The sequence below is a fragment of the Mizuhopecten yessoensis genome, unplaced genomic scaffold (assembly GCF_002113885.1).
Source record: "Mizuhopecten yessoensis strain PY_sf001 unplaced genomic scaffold, ASM211388v2 scaffold10353, whole genome shotgun sequence".
NCBI classification, from domain to species: Eukaryota; Metazoa; Mollusca; class Bivalvia; order Pectinida; family Pectinidae; genus Mizuhopecten; species Mizuhopecten yessoensis.
In genome coordinates this window covers 57,293-74,304 of record NW_018408504.1, presented here as the reverse complement: position 1 = coordinate 74,304, position 17,012 = coordinate 57,293, and the positions used below count along the sequence as shown (strand labels likewise).

Sequence of the window (17,012 nt, the reverse complement as noted above, 5' to 3'; positions counted from 1 at the left end):
TACATTTTCAGTATCGGCTCGATTTTCATGGCCTTAGCTATTAAAAAAATATGTATTGCGCACTGACGACAGTATATAGAGGATCTTACATGAGTGTCCATGTCATATTGAATTTATTGAACGAGTTTAATTAATTCAATATGACATGGACACGAGTGTAAGATTCTATTTATCACATAACAATCATTATTTGAATTTAAAAAAAAACCACCACACAACTATGCATTATCAGCTGCTCGATATAGGTAAAAATCCAAAGTACTCCGATCATAGTATTGACGTTCCGCGCAATGTAAAGTAGTTCCATATTTGTTTATTTAAATTATGAACAGTTTTGAATGCACTGAAAGTAACAATGATGAAAATAAACATTAAATAGCTGAGAAATTTAAATTAATCAGAAAAAATGCACTTTATTAAGTTCAAAATTTTGTGACGTCACCCCTCATATGAGTCATATGTCGTTTCAAGCAGTCACAACAGGCCTTCTGAGAGTCGCTGTCACTTTCAATGATGGCTTTTCGGATACGTTTTCGTGTTGGTTCTAAGTGACCACCTTGGTAAATATTAACTTTAATGTTCCGTCCACTAACCGGACCACTGAAAATTGATTCAAATCCGCCACTTACCTCTGACATCGATGATGAAGATGACGATTTTGTGAAACACGTGGAAATACGCCTTCTTGACGGCGTTGACATGTTGGCAGGTGAGATAACGGATTTTCCGGACCTCAGGATTCGTGAAATCTGCTTGTGTTGGTCTGTGTTGATATGGCTATAGTTGTTTATTGATGAAATATTCTTGTGTCCTGAACTTTGCATAATTTGGGTGGGGGGAACGTTACTGTCACTGAGTTTTTGAACGAGATAATTCCGAGCACTGTGATTTGACAGATGTTTTTCAGTTTCGATTCGGGACAACTTTATCATTCTTTGCATCGTGGTGCACAATTTATTGACTCCTACTGGCTCTTTCCTGAACCAAATTGGAATATTAGGTGATGATATTTGTTTGGTTGCTGCGTAAACAGGATCAGATGGGCCACCGTAGCCTGTCGGACGTTTTTCACGGTAAAGTTTAGAAATTTTATCACAGGGCACCTGTCAGGGTTTTCCAAATTTGCCCACAGTTTCGGTTTAACAGCTCTAATAGCGCGAGGATTTTCGCTGGTTCTTGTTTTTGTTTGACGTTCAGTTAATTCCAGAAATTCATGCCCATCCTAATCTTTTCCTAGAGTTACGTCACGCCAACACATGTCCCTATGTTCTGCCAAGCCCCGGAGACCAAAATGTGAACGTTTTTTTTTTTAGAAAATACACCAAAGTTTGTAGTAAGTTGTCGGGTGTGTTTGAACCTAGTGGACCAGAATTCCACAGCATGTCTATTTCAGTGTCATTTATTGGATCACTTCTGAGTGCTAAATTGCCTTTTCCGTCGCGTTTCAACTGACGCTGCTTACTTTTCATAACTTTGCGCACTTGGGCAAACATAGGGCTGCTAACAATTGTGTGACCGTAGTTGTTGCGACGTAATTGCCGATCAAAATTTGACATCATCCCCAGTAAACTGGTTGGTTCATATTCAGAACCATCCGTTTTCCTGATACCAATAAAAAATCTACACAGCAAAGGACACACTTCAATTACTGGGATATCGATGATTTGTCTACTTTCATTGACTTCAGGCAACTTGAAAAATTGATACAAAAGTTTCACATCGTAGAATGTTTTGCTTAGAGTGCTTTTGTTAGATTGGTTAAGGACAAAATTTCCCACTTCATCTTCATTTACGGTGAAGTCATTACGGAATTGTCATCCCCAGGCCCAGCATCCAAGTTTGTCGTCTGCTCCGGTCGCTGTTCTGACCGGGCCTGTGTAACAGTGACCTTCTCAATACGATCTCGTTCAAGTTCAACTTTAAATCAATTCCAGAATCTTCTACACTATACAATGTTGCAAAACCCCTTGGAACAATATCCTTTGCAGTACATGTACCTGTTTCTTTGTTGTCAATTGTAACCGTGTCGCCAATGTTTATCTGCTCAGCCATTCTTTTTGCTACGGTGTAGTAAATAGAAGTAGCTAGTACATTTAGTGGCGTAAGAATATGTTCCCACAGTTTTGACCAATCCCAGCACCTTTAGGTTTTATTACACATGTGTAATACAGGGGTGTCAGCGTTTCAGTTGACAGATTTTGCGTTTTCANCCTTCTTTGTAATATATAATGGCCAGAATAATTTACAAGTTGATCCAGATGACCCGTGACTTGCACACATTATCTTATGCCTTAGATCCGTTGTACTGAATGACCCAATGTGCTGAAGGATCCGAGAGAGATACTGTCCGTCCCTGTATCCAGCCAAACCACGTGTCTGACATGGTCATGAAGTGGACTGGCCACCGTCTAGTGGAGAGCATATACACACCGTCCTTGTCCTCGACATTGAAGATGTTCCACTCCCCTTCCTTACCAGGCCTGCCCGGCCTCACTTCCACCCACTTCTTATCGCCACCTCTCATCACAACATACTTACCCTTCTGACCTTGGGGGCTTATATAGTAACACGTTGAACCCTCCTTCTTCAGTAACACAAAGTTGTGTTTGGTCTTGTCCGGTGATCTTTCTGAAGGGGATTCCGAGGCACGAAGACATACTTCTGATTTGATGTCGTGGTTTGCAAACCAGCTCATCCATTTCATAGTATGCATGGCTACCGGTACTTTATCTAGGTTTTCAGGTGCGTGGAAATTGGTGCAATCTTCCATGAATTTGCAAGTGAACGGCCAGTGGTCAGGGTCAAAGAACGCAGCGAACCGGATATGACTTTGGTTAGGAAGCACCAAAGATTTGACCAAGTTCCTGTTTCGCTTGTGCTCGCCTTCAAGTCCTGTTCTGATACCTTCTGCCAGGCGGTCAGAATGTCCAGAGTATCTGAGCATGGCGTAAAGTTCCAACATAACGGCGTCACGGAGAATAGCCAGGTGACAGTACATGTCTATGTATTGGATAATTCTCCGGCAGTGTGTGGAAAGAGCTTCCTCTGACAGTGTTTCCGGCTCGTCTTGCATCAATGTCAAAATTCTTGACTCTATCTTTCCCAATGTTTCCACACATGATGGTATGTTTATCAGCTGCAGTAAACCATTAACATCTTCCCCACTCAGATCCTTCTTTGAATCATCACTTTCACCGACGATGGTCTCATGGGCAAATGACAATGCTCTACATGCGCCGTTAGCATGGGATTGAAGTGACGCGTCCGCTATTTTATTAAGAGCGTTTGATATATTGGTTGCCATCATGCCAGTCGTGTTCCGTCTATCTACAGTCTGGTTAGCACTATGACTACTTTTCTGACCGCTTCCGGCAAATCCTAATACAGAGAAAACGAACCGTGCAAATTCCGTTCCGAGTGGTCCAACAATCGGAACTAAAACACGGACGGCACACACAATCCTTAAACTGCCTGCCAATTGGTTACCACTTGTTATGTCAATGACACCTCTTAAAATATTCTGTACTTGTAAAGCTACTTCCCCTAACTGACCTACATTTGTAGAAGGGTTTGCTAGTTTCTTCGATACCGCATCGGTGACATTTCCTATTTGTAGTTTTTGGCCGATGTCGTGTAATGTATTCGAAAGCGTCTGTCCGTTCTCCATGTCGATTCCTGAAAAAGGTAAAATGCTTGAATCATTCATTTGCTACTGAAACTGAAAAAAGGGCCCAGGAAGCTTATGCCGTTGCGCAGCGGCCGCCATCCTTGAAGGTCCAATTAACTATTTATTTTTAAAATCTTCATTACCAAGGCCAACTGGACTTAATTGTCATGGATGGGGGATTAAGCTCCCTTTCGGGCACTAGAACGGGCCGCATTAGGGAAAATAAAGGCTAATTTAAAAAACGTGTGGATAAAATAAATGTTAACCTTTAGTGTTGTTTAAAAAGATAATATCACCATCTTAAGGCAAGAAGCGGTGTCAAATGATTATGTCCATTTTTTTCTCAAAACCTTCTCCTTGCTTATGAATGAATGAATGAATGAATGGAGGATAACTAAAATTAATATAGGGCATCCCTGTGCCAAGAAGATTTATTGTTGTACAGAAAAAAGGTTTGACCGCTGGAGGAAAATGGGAAAGACCAAGAGGAGAACCAGAGGGAAGAAATTTAATTTTGTACTGGAGCATCCTTGGACGAAAGGATTTTATGTTGTATGAAAAAAGAGTGTGCCTCCCCTAAGGCAAGTGTGATTGAGCCGAAAATCAGTATTTTGGGTTTTTCCTTGAACTTGTTCTCTTGCATACTCTTGGCAATATTGAATTGTCGCAATATTTAATATGATATATTGAGGTTTCAAATTAATGAAGTTGGTGTTACTTCGGGGGCTTGACTCTTCCAAACGCCAAATTAAGCTGTATTGCATCGCAGATCTACTTAATTTCTATTCTATAAAAAACTACATATCATAGTCATATAAGGACATATACATCTGTGCTAAAGTAATTTCCCGTGATTCCGCCACGTCCCTTAAGACTTCTTCTCTTGGTTTTAACGTGGGAGATCCCTAGTTCATAACCATATCCCACTGACCTACCAAACAAACTGGCAGCGGAAGAACGTAACGGCAGCTGTAATTGAATTCACCGACAGCGATAGATATGGATGAAGAAGAGCAACACATAGAGGTACTAACTAACGTGAAAGCTCATTTTAAAAAGGTATGAAACTGGTTTCCGTCTTCGGTTTATTGTTCGAATATTAAAATTTGGGAAAGGTTTTGTCCCACATATATGAATGATAAGTACTTTAAGGTAAAGGCAGTGCCAGTCTCTTCTTTCGGAACGTTGTTGGTCGACACAGCCAGTCAATAATTTCGGGAAGTCTCTGGTCGTCACGAGCAGTCTACTCTTTCGGAAAGTCTCTGGTCGTCACATGCAGTCGACTATTTCGGAAAGTCTCTGGTCGTCACAAGCAGTCGACTCTTTCGGAAAGTCTCTGGACGTCACAAGCAGTCGACTCTTTCGGAAAGTCTCTGGTCGTCACATGCAGTCTACTCTTTCGGAAAGTCTCTGATCGTCACAAGCAGTCTACTGGGTCACTAAGATGACTTAGATGTTTGAATTATAATCATCAATGCTGTCTCATGCTTATTAAATGCAGCGACCATGTCAACGATAAAAAGCCGTGTAGAATGACTATTTACAAATCACTACTAGTCAATCATTTAATAGTCGATATATGTAGCTTATCTTTAAAACGCCTGGTCCTGGGAATTAATAGGACAACCTTTACACTCAAAGAACAAAACGGAAATTTAAACGGGTGGGTTCCTTTGTGAAAGCTAGTTACATAAGTATTTTAGTGTAAATATGAAGTGGAACACTCACACAAACCGGGTTACGAACCCGGAACCTTCTCATTATGAAAATATTGTATGTATGATTCAGATAACATGACTGAAAGAAATAGAATAGGGCAGTATGAATCAATGCATTTTTTATTTATTTTTAAAAGGAAATTATAAAAATGACCAAACATAGGTATTTAAATCATTTGTTTTATGAAAGTTCTTAAAGGAAGCCATCTGGATACGCCGCAGTGGGCCAGTTCTAAATCCAATCCAGGGGGCTCAAAGACTTTCTCATATCTATGACCAAGTATTAAACAAAGCGTAGCTGGATCGAGTCATTTCGGTACATGTATAACAAGAAGTGTACACAGACGAAATCAACATCGATTTTATGGACAACTCGTACACATTTTACACCTTTGTGTATATACGCTTTACTTGTCATTTGTTTGATGAAGGTGACAGTGTACATATCGTACTAGTCATCGAAACGTCACATAGAAAATTTCATTGGTTGTGTAAAAAAGAACATTTTCATTGGTTGTGTAAAAAAGAACATTTCATAATCCATACTTACCAACCTGAAGAAAATCAATTGTATTGTACACAAACAAAAACGAATAGATTCATATTATTAGGATTGGTTAGACTATAAACCGTTCAGTATTGACTACGCTACCCGTATTTATGTAGCAGGTTGTACAACTTATGAAAATATACTGCATCCATTTAAACAATGTGTCCGAACATTGTATCTGAACAATATGTATAAACCTGCATGTAAGAGTTATGTAAAGGTTTGATGATGTGAAATGCTGTTGACGTGAATCAATAATTTACTACGCACATTTTTATATACACCATGACTGGCTACGACTGGTTGTGCTAAAAATAAACCTCACGTAAACACTCGCTTTACATATGGCCGTTCGTCCCTCAATCATGTCACGTATTCCTATTAAGGGATACCCTATCCTACGATATTATGGGAAAGATCACCTGTCAACTGACCTATTATGAGGTCAGTCCATCATCCCTCAAGTATCCATCCCGCCATGGAGGGATTCACTTTAACTATAGAAGGAGGGACAAGGTGGCGTTGAACCCCCATTTCCTATTTAACAACTACTGTGAACTACAATGACAATGCCTTATCTCAGAAACTCTCCGGTCTGGATTAAGTGTATAGATTGTTAAATAATTGCCTGTCACTTCTCTATTGATGCATTCGATATTAGGCGAGTGTTCTAGGGCGAGACGGAGGGGTGCACACCTCCCTGAAATGTGTATGTTTCACTATACATGATTTCCTTAAAAAATATCTAGCACAGCCCACCCGTTAAACAATGTCATATACTTACTGTATGTTTCTGTATTGGAACAAGGGCTCCCCTTCTTTTCTTCACCTTTAAATGAAAACACTCGAAAGCTCAGCCTTGAACCAGTTCTAGTCCTATTATCGTCGATAAGATTAAAAAAGTCTATATCGTAAATACGGCCTACCTTTGGACGTGCACGTATCATTTTCGTGTACGATTATAGATATGCTATATATATCGATGACAATGCGACTGCGTAAACCCATCTCCAAATGAAATTTGCTTTCGTTTTTTGTGATATTTTTAACCAATGAATAACCCCTGTAATATAATTTTAAAAAATCGATTTTGGTTTGAGACTACAGTTTTGGGCATTTACAAATCTGTTTCTACACAACAAAAGCTGGCTTTTCATGTTGTCTATTTTTGTACTCCACATGTGTAAATATTGTGAAAAATCTACAGGAATGACCTATGCTAAAACGTGAGTATTTCTGTTACCGAGTAGGCGATATTCTATCCTCAACGCCCGCCATTGTCCGGTTAACATTTTTAGTGGAAAATTGAATATGAACGTAATGCATCCATGTGATACTGCACCTATCAAAATTGGTAAAAGGTACATTACGCCAATAATGAATTACATTGCACCGTAAAGTTGCTTCGTCTTTTGAAGACACGCCGATGATGCAAGGGCCCAAAATGTTCGAAATCGAAAGTCATATGATCTACTACTGAAACGGAAGAGGATGTGCATACTAATTATAGCCCAGTGGTAAACTGTATGTTTCCGGTTCATGTGTTACAATGTGATTATATAATCACTTTGTGATGTGATTATACTTCCCTGTATGTCTTGTTTATGTTCCGTTTCATAAAAGAACTAGTGTATCTTGGGATATATATGGTAACATTGTGTGCACATATATATGTCACATGAGGCAACAATGAATAATAAATGACATGACGTTTGTTTAGAATCATGTCCTTGAACCTGGACTGACAATCAGAACACTGATTATTAAGTAAACAGTATTACCATGTGAACAGAATATAATGATCAATTATAAAGACAAAAAAACAACAAGGATATATTTTTGGACCTAGACTAGTGGTAAATATAATATTATATTACTCCCTTGTGTTTTTAGTAGCATGGTCAATCTGCGAATAACGTACGATAAAAAATAAAATGAAGAGTATTTTGATAAAATTCCATTCTATCAGCCCATGGCATTGTCATTGAAATATCGCCTTCATTAAAAGGGTATTAATACCTAATAGAAAGGAATCTCAAGGTATGTTATGAACTTTTTTTCAATTTGATGGAACACTATCAGCGATATTTACGAGACGCTAAGCTTGTTGATTTTGTACCTGTGGTAAAATATGTTTATTTTATATATTTTTATTGATCATGTTGTATAAACTACACAATTGTTTCATGTGTATACAACTTTTGGTTTCTTAATTTATTCAGAACATTGCCTTCGATATAGGTATTTAATATAAGTTGTAATATCGCACTGAAAAAGTTATTTATCTCTGTGATTTCTATCTCTACTGATTAGTACAATAAAACGTATAGTTGACTTGTTGTTCGTAATATCAGGCCAAACCTATGAAATATATGTCACGCATACATTGTACTTCGGTATACAGGGCCTTGTGCGAGTTAACCTTACACTCGATACAGTTGATGCTCATAAAAACAATAAAGACTTCACAACGTTGACAAAAACTTTTACTTTACAAATAGCACACAATGAATTTGAAACGAAAAAAAATAATACCGTAGGCACACGTGTATATGCAAGGAAAATGTTGTGTATTTTGTAAATAAATCACATATTATAATTAAAACATAACAATGATATCATTATTATAATGATTACTAGAAAAGCGAAGTAAGAAAGCACCTATTAAAACATGTAGTCTCTCGATGGAAATTGATTTTACTATATTCATTGTAAGTAAAGACAAATCTTTATACATGAGGTATGATTTAAGAAAAAATAAAAAGTTTAGAGTGTGATTTGATTGGCTCACATATTCATATTTGAGACATAATATAAATATATATATATTATTTTCGTTGCAACATAGAGGGGCCGTGGTTAAGGCGTCTGACATTCTGCTACCACTTGCCCTCCATCACTGGGTCGCGAGTTCGAGACCTACGTAGGGCAGTCGCCAGCTACTGGCCGTACGTCGGTGTTTTTTCTCCGGGAACTCCGACTTTCCTCCACCACCACCACCACCACCACCACCACCACCTGGCACGTCCGTAAATGACCATAGCTGTTAATAGGACGTAAACACAAACAACCAACCAATTGCATTAACACACTCTGTGCACTCTTACCAGGCCAACAAGATTAAGTAATATAAGTTGAAAAAAATTGTGGTAGAATACAGTTTATATTTTTACAGATGACTAAGTAAAATTAAATTTTGTCAATAATGTATATTATTAAGATGCCCAAAGGTCTGTATCGGTTGCTTTCGTAAATACGTAATGGTTAAAGGATTAAAAAAGTCCTTTGGGAATGAAAAAGCTGTTGGATTGATGTTGGATTATTTCATTTATTTGAACAGGCTAGATAGCTCTTCCCTGCTTTGAAACACATAACCATACATTTAACTACAATTGACGGAACATTACAGAAATCGTCTGAAAACAAATGTTATCCATGTGACATTAAATAAAAACCAAGGTTTTTTTCAATTGTTTCGATCGTATTCTCAATTGAAAAACAATGAATGTTAAAGCGTACTGCATCTAACAAACTTCAGACTGCTATTCATCAGCTTTAGATCTTGACAATAATGTTCATTCGTTTCTTCTCAATTGGATAAAATATATATTTGTTCTGAGAACTGATTAACAAAAGCCAAGACTTTGTATCCCAAGGGTGTAAAACCTACGAATTTGAACGAACATGATCATGATAAATTCAGTGTCAACGGAAACACAATGTATATGTACTAGGGCCAAGCTGTTCAAAGTATAGTTAGCCTAACATCAACTAAACGCAAAATTTTAAATAAGTTATACTTCCAATATATTAAATTAAAAAAAAATTGTATGTATAACGATTCATGATTATTTTATGACAAGAATCATAAAAAAGACTTGCAGTTTTGTTTCGCATTTTGTCTGAATAAATCTCAAAAATCACATTTTGAAAATTAATTTGGAAGTCTCATTAAGCTTCCCATACTTTGAAAAACGCGATTTCTTGTGCATTTTTTCCCCAAATTTAATCTTGTTTTATTGTTTGTACCGTAATGGACTTATGATATATATTTTGTCCTGACTCTCTTCTTTTCTCCCCCCAGAAATAATAAGCACAATAACGGTATGGCGAATGGCAATTAAGATAACATAAAACTGTTTTATTAGTAGGTGTAATGCAAATTGTTTTAATTTTCATTTTGGCAAACATGGAGTGCAATACACTTGTTTGTACTGCAAAGTTTAATATTTTTTAAACATATTAGTAATATTGTCAAGCAGTATTAGCAAAATGAAATTCTATAGCGACATTCTTTGAGCAGATAAATAAGCGTTCTTTTGTAGTATTGAATCACAGTTTGCGATAAAACAATGCTTATTCTGTAGCAGTAATACGAATAGTTGGTGTAATCCTGCATCTATCACAAAGACAGGTTTGACATACAAAACGCACAGTATGTCATTACATTTCTGACCCTTAGCACGAACACCCGTCATATGACGGTTTGTGACCATTCATCCTTTATAATATACAGTGACCAGAATAATTTACAAGTTGATCAATATGACCCGTGACTTGCAAACATCATCTTATGCCTTAGATCCGTTGTACTGAATGACCCAATGTGCTGAAGGATCTGAGACAGACACTGTCCGTCCCTGTATCCAGCCAAACCACGTGTCTGACATGCTCATGAAGTGGACTGGCCACCGTCTAGTGGAGAGCATATACACAGCGTCTTTGTCCTCGACATTGAAGATGTTCCACTCGCCTTCCTTACCAGGCCTGCCCGGCCTCACTTCCACCCACTTCTTATCGCCACCTCTCATCACAACATACATATCCTTCTGGCCTTGGGGGCTTATATAGTAACACGTGGAATCCGCCTTCTTTAGTAACACAAAGTTGTGTTTGGTTTTGTTCAGTGATCTTTCTGAAGGGGATTTCGAGGCACGAAGACATACAGCTGGTTTTGTGTCGTGTGTTGCAAACCAGTTCATCCATTTCATAGTATTCATGGCTACCGGCACTTTATCTAGGTTTTCGGGTGCGTGGAAATTGGTGCAATCTTCCATGAATTTGCAGGTGAAAGGCCAGTGGTCAGGGTCAAAGAACGAAGCGAACCGGACCTGGGTCTGGTTAGGAAGCACCAAAGATTTAACCAAGTTCCTATCTCGCTCGTGCTCGCCTTCCAGTCCTGTTCTGATACCTTCTGCCAGGCGGTCAGAATGTCCAGAATATCTGAGCATGGCGTAAAGTTCCAACATAACGGCGTCACGGAGAATAGCCAGGTGACAGTACATGTCTATGTATTGGATAATTCTCCGGCTGTGTGTGGAAAGAGCTTCCTCTGACAATGTTTCCAGATCGTTTTCCATCAAAACCAAAATCCTTGACTCTAATTTCCCTAGGGCTTTCACGCCGGCATTAATGTCAATGAGATGAATTAAATCAGAAATTTCACTTCTGTTCGGGCGATTCTCCGAATCAGAATTCACACCAATAAGAACGTTGTGAGCAAATGCAAACACTCGGCACGTACTGTCAGCATTGGTTTTGATGATGGCATCTTCGTGAGCATCTAGGGCGTCCGATATTACCTTAGCCAACATACCAACGGTGTTCGTCCCCTTAAAACCGTCAGGACCCCTTACATTACCAGACGGTGTGTCTCGATCTGAAGACACTAAAATGGAAGTAATACACTTAGCAAATTCCCTCGCGGGGGGTCCAAAAATGGGAACTAACTCACGAATGGCAGACAGGACGGAAATCAGTCCTGTCAATTTTTTCGCATAGTTCGGGTCAAACATATCCTTGACACCAAGTCCGATACGGCCAATTTGAATAAGCACTGTTTGCAAATTGCCTCCATTTACCGACTCGTTTACCAGTATCTGAGCTAGGCCATCGGTGACGTTTTCTTTACCCACACTTTTCCCAATCTGCTTTAGTTTTTCCAATACTGCTGCTTTCTCTGTCATGATGAGTCAAGTGTATTCTGAAAACAATGAACATTGAATTGCATCTTTCATGCCAAACAAAGGTAGTATTATATCGAATGTAGCTAATACTGTTGCATTTCATTAATTTTTAATTTTCTGCTTTATTTAAAGGCACGATAAAAAGACAGCTTTTAGTTACATAAGAAATGCACACTTCACCTTATATTTCGATAACAAAATATGACGCAGCATGAATAATAAAATAGGTAAATACATGCAAACAGAGAATAAAATCAGTTAACATTCCAAATACATTTTCCTCTCATATTTACATAAACAAGCGTGCAATTCCTTAATTTCTGTAGCAATTCAGTGGACATATCACAAAGGTTCTCATGAAGTTATCAAAGACCAGTCTCTGTGTCGTCAGTCCGGAAAGAAGAACATAACACACACATGTAATAGTTCCTTTACATATACACCATGATACAGCTGTTTCGTATGTTATAGGAGCTAGAGCAAGAAAAGCTATAACAATACTGTGGGCAATAACAAACTGGCAAATCACAAACACTGATTCTATCACATCTGCAATGTAAGGACCGTTATTGTTTTAAACTAACCATGTTTAATTGGACAATAAAACATGTCATGCCAAGCTCTTCCAAAACCTCCCAGTATAACTAATGTAAACGACTGAGTCATGGGACTGGTTTCCTTTGTTGAGTAAGAGTGCAAGCATGTGTTTAGCATATTACACATTTGCTAATGAACAAAGAAGTTCCGATTTACCTAAAGATCAACTGAAAACCTGTTGAGCTCACAATAAAAAATGTTCAGCCAAATGTATCATGACTTGAAAGATTTCATGTTTTGACGAGCGATATCGATAGAATATTGATTGATTGGTTTTGTTTGATTCAAAATTAAAGATATTAAACGAATCACGACGTTAGTGTTTGTTTTGCCAGGTCGAAAAACTAAATGGCGACTGTAAATGAGACTTATTGTATTTCAGACCCATAATTGTAGACATGGTTTTTCTTCAAGGCGAGTTGTGCCAAGTTGTTGACTTTCTCTAGCAATAAAAATCGCTCGACCTGCTCTGGGTTAGGGATCACGCTCAGGCAGCGGGTGCATGCGTATTTGGTTCTTATCAACTCTCGTATGTTTTTGATAAATCCTTAAGTTACGAGGCATATGCATATATAATCCTTTCCAAATTGTTCAAGTCTACGCTCCAGTATTCTATAGTCATGATATCATAACCCTGTCTATTGATTAACAAGGAGACTTTGAAAATGCTTTAACCCATAAATAACTCCTGTGACCTTTAAAGTGGGTTAGAATAATTTTGTTGTAGAAAAAATTGATACCGTTTTATCACGTTATGTTAAACATACGATTGATAACCTTTCATCCCAGTATGTTACAGGAAAAGTATTAAGACTAGAAGTCCTAAAGTGCCGCTAAGTATTAAAACATGACTTTGGACACGCGTGACCTTAAAAGTGCATTTGAATCAACTTGGTAGCCGTTCATCCCAGCATGCCTCTGGCAAACATTCGGGGGAGTATGTGACGTTGAATTTTGATCAAGGTCGTTCAAGTGAACACATATAATAGCCCTTCACCCTGGTAAGTAGACTGGCCCCCGTCTCTAGAATATTATTTAGATGTTTAATTATTTAGAGAAAGAATAACTGTAGTAATTTTGATCACTTGAATGTCTAATTCTATAGGTCTAAGTTCTAAACTAAGGGGAGATAATCTAGTAGTAAAATCTTAGGGGCTGGTAGCCAATCTTCTTGGCAAGCTTCATTGGTGTACTTGGAAACAATATACTACATGTCCACCTAGGCGTTTGTACGTATACAAATACTTTTTCTGTTGCTAGCATTTCGGCGAGGACTGTCTATGTTAAGTTCACGTTTACTACGCACTATAACACTCTGACAGCTAGAGAGAAATACAGGCTATAGTCAACGGGGTCGTACAAGATACAAGAAATTTTATTTATAGTCGTACAGGTATATGAAAGCAGAAACATTAGCCCTGAAGAGCTATTATTACGACAAAACATCAGAAAAAATATCACAGCAAGGTAACAAAGATATAAAACTACTATTGCTAAGTATGAGAGAATTTATTAAAAGTACATAGATAAGAGCAAGCACCTGGCTACCTCAAAGCGGAAGTACATTTAGTAAACAGCGACTAGATGGTATTAAACAGTACATTTTGTATTTTGTGACAACATGGTATCTTACCTAGCACTGAGTACGGTGTAACACTACGCTTGGTCCGAGGAAATGTACACAGATACTCCAGACGAACCGTGTCTGAGGAAACTTACACGGATACTCCAGACGAACCGTGTCTGCTCTCCCGCGATCTATACTCAACTAGGGTCCCTTTCATGTATCGGTTCAACCAGTTGAAACGGTTTAACCTGAAAGAAAACGACAGGCGGTGATATAAACCGAGGCTGACGTCAGGAATATTCAGCACGTGTAGATCGCAGGGTCCAGACATGTCTAATCGAAAAAAAATGCTAACTATTGCTAGTTTGCGTTATTTCTTTGTGAAACCAGGTCAATCCACATGTAGATTTTTAAGAAACGTTTTATAATTTAGTGGACGTGTGGAAGAAGGACATATTAATCTTGATGTATTGATATTTATTCTCCGAAATTGTGTAATTTTAGCTCTGTCTACAGTTCGGTCCAAATTCGTTCATTTATAGTGGAGTATTCCTGCGCCAACTAATCCGTTTCAACCGGGATACGCGAATGCGACCTATGTATATATAGGTTGCACGTCACGGAAACAGATATCGCTTCCTACACAATATTTACACAGTGTATTGTAACACGGCTAACATTTGTATTATTCGTGGTAACAAAGAGTATGGCATTCTTATAACAGCTTCTCTACAGATGAATGTTAGTTAATGTTTTAGTGATGTTTAGAAACGACGTTTTTAACGAGTACATTTTGAAAAAAAAATCTTCTTTTCGTTTGGTTTTGGTTTGTTTATGTTTTACGTTCTATTAACAGCTGTGGTCATTTAAGGACCTGCCAGGTTTTGGTGGTGAAAGAAAGCCGGAATTCCCGGAAAACCCCCCACAGACCTACCACGGCCAGAACCTGGCAACTGTCCTCGAACCCGCGACCCAATGGTGGAGGGCTAGTGGTAGCAGAACGTCCCTGCTTTTCAATTCTAACAACTAAATAATTAACAGGGAATAAGTCGATTCATTCGACGCTTTGCTACGTTTTCTTTTAAACCGTTTAATTTTAGTCTGCATGCGTCGCAGAACCTACATCCACTTATGTTAATCAGGGACAATCCTAGAATTTGAGTCATTTCAGCAATTTTTGGTAAACATCAAAATTAAGAGGGGCCATTCTATGTATAATTAAAAGAATACTGGGAAATGGAGGGGTCAGTTTCAGTTTTGAGGGTTCAGTGGCCCCATCAGTGGCCCCATAGCCCCCTCCAGGATTATCCCTGCACTTTTTCGTGTGCATATAAATGAAATGGTTTGGTATGTAGAGATGTTTGGTGTATGATAATAACATTAAACTCGCATCATTTCAGGGAAACGTGTAATATTTTCCAACTCACTTTTAAAGTCAGATATGTTCTCTCTTTTGTTTGGCAGAACCAATAATAAACTTGGTTTTAGATTCGAACCAAACCTTACTATGAACGTAACTATTTGGTACCTTTAACAGTTAACAGTTACGTATCAAAATGGCACCAGGCCACGCGCCTCGTATGTAAACACCTATCTAAATACAAAATAATGTCACGTGTCATGGTATCTTATGTATTTCATCTCTTATAAGGCCAAACTTAAAATATTTGGTGTTTCTGGTAAACCTATACTACCTCAGGGATAATCCTGGAAGGGGCCATGGGGCCTTTGACACCTCAAAACTGAAATGGACCCTCCTTGTTTCAATTTTCTTTTAATTTTACGGCATAGAATGGCCCGGCCCCTCTTAAATTTGATATTGTCTAAAAATGGCTGAAAATGGCCAACTGCTCTCAAACTCCAGGATTTTCCCTGGTAACTACTCTATTTTTTTGTGCTTATCCTAAACTTTTTAAGGCAATTTTCAAAGAAGCACAGTTAAAGTCCTGACCAATCTCCTATATATATAAACCACATAAAAGTATTTAAAAGACCAAAACTTGTTACCTACAAGTAGATCTACTTCCTATCTACCATATTTTTTCCAACATGTTACAGGAAATACATATAATTTTTGTCTTGTCTAGGTAATGGTTCAGTACATGATCTCTAGCTTTGCACAAGAGTAACACAGATGCAACATATTTATACAATAATTCTGCTCGATATTTGAGTAAGTGGCAACATACAATTAGAAATTTGTGATAAACACTCACTTTCGAGTTATCTATTGTTGAACGAGCAACAGGGTTTTCGAAAAGTAAATAATAAAAGGCATGTTTTTCTTTATGATGTAATTATTAATTTCTTTGATATTCGTTCGGCTCTTGATATGTTTTAGGCCTAATAAGTGTTACAGGTACACAGCTTTTTTAGACTTATAACCACATAGGGCCTACATCAAAATTCTACCGTTTATCCTTTTTAAAGATGATTCTTGGCCATCCTCATTATTGTACTGGATACATTAACTAGTATTCTAATTGCAAAGACGCACACGAACGCGAGTAAGTAAACAGCAGTGGAAGTCGACATGTCTTGATTAGACTACCCCCCCCCCCCTCCTTAATACCGGATCTACCCATGGTACACATCGTAACCTGGAACATTATAACATGTCTTTCTTTTCATGAAATGAGAACAACGCCAGGTTAAAAAGAAAATCAAACATTAAATTTTTTTATTACGATCAACCGATAAACTTGTGAAAAAATACTTTCAGACTACAATTATCAGCAATACAAAGTAATGCTAATCAAAACCGAAATACCAACCACAGTCACCTGTCCATGGACTGCAAACATCATAGGAATTCCTAGTTGTTAGGTTAAATCAGAGACGTATAATACACGTCTCTCACCTCTAATTTTCGTAAGTGTAACACGTCTACTAGATTGGTAATGTTCAACGAAATGACGTGTTTGAACGGAACAAATTATCTGAATCA

The 17,012-nt window shown here is 38.0% G+C and overlaps 2 protein-coding genes across 2 annotated transcripts; both read right to left on the bottom strand.

Annotated features, from left to right (window-relative positions):
• Window positions 1-2,216: 2,216 nt before the first annotated feature.
• LOC110460301 (toxin CrTX-A-like) lies at window positions 2,217-6,948 on the bottom strand. The gene is made up of 2 exons (XM_021513127.1): window positions 6,720-6,948; window positions 2,217-3,675 (listed from the first exon to the last, which is right to left on the bottom strand). The coding sequence occupies exons 1-2, from the start codon at window positions 6,880-6,882 to the stop codon at window positions 2,285-2,287; spliced, it is 1,554 nt and encodes a 517-aa protein (XP_021368802.1). The 5' UTR covers window positions 6,883-6,948; the 3' UTR covers window positions 2,217-2,284.
• A 1,464-nt stretch (window positions 6,949-8,412) lies between these two features.
• LOC110460298 (toxin CrTX-A-like) lies at window positions 8,413-16,996 on the bottom strand. Its single transcript, XM_021513123.1, has 3 exons — window positions 16,840-16,996; window positions 14,132-14,313; window positions 8,413-11,918 (listed from the first exon to the last, which is right to left on the bottom strand). The coding sequence occupies exon 3, from the start codon at window positions 11,899-11,901 to the stop codon at window positions 10,507-10,509; it is 1,395 nt and encodes a 464-aa protein (XP_021368798.1). The 5' UTR covers window positions 11,902-11,918; window positions 14,132-14,313; window positions 16,840-16,996; the 3' UTR covers window positions 8,413-10,506.
• Between the last annotated feature and the right edge of the window lie 16 nt (window positions 16,997-17,012).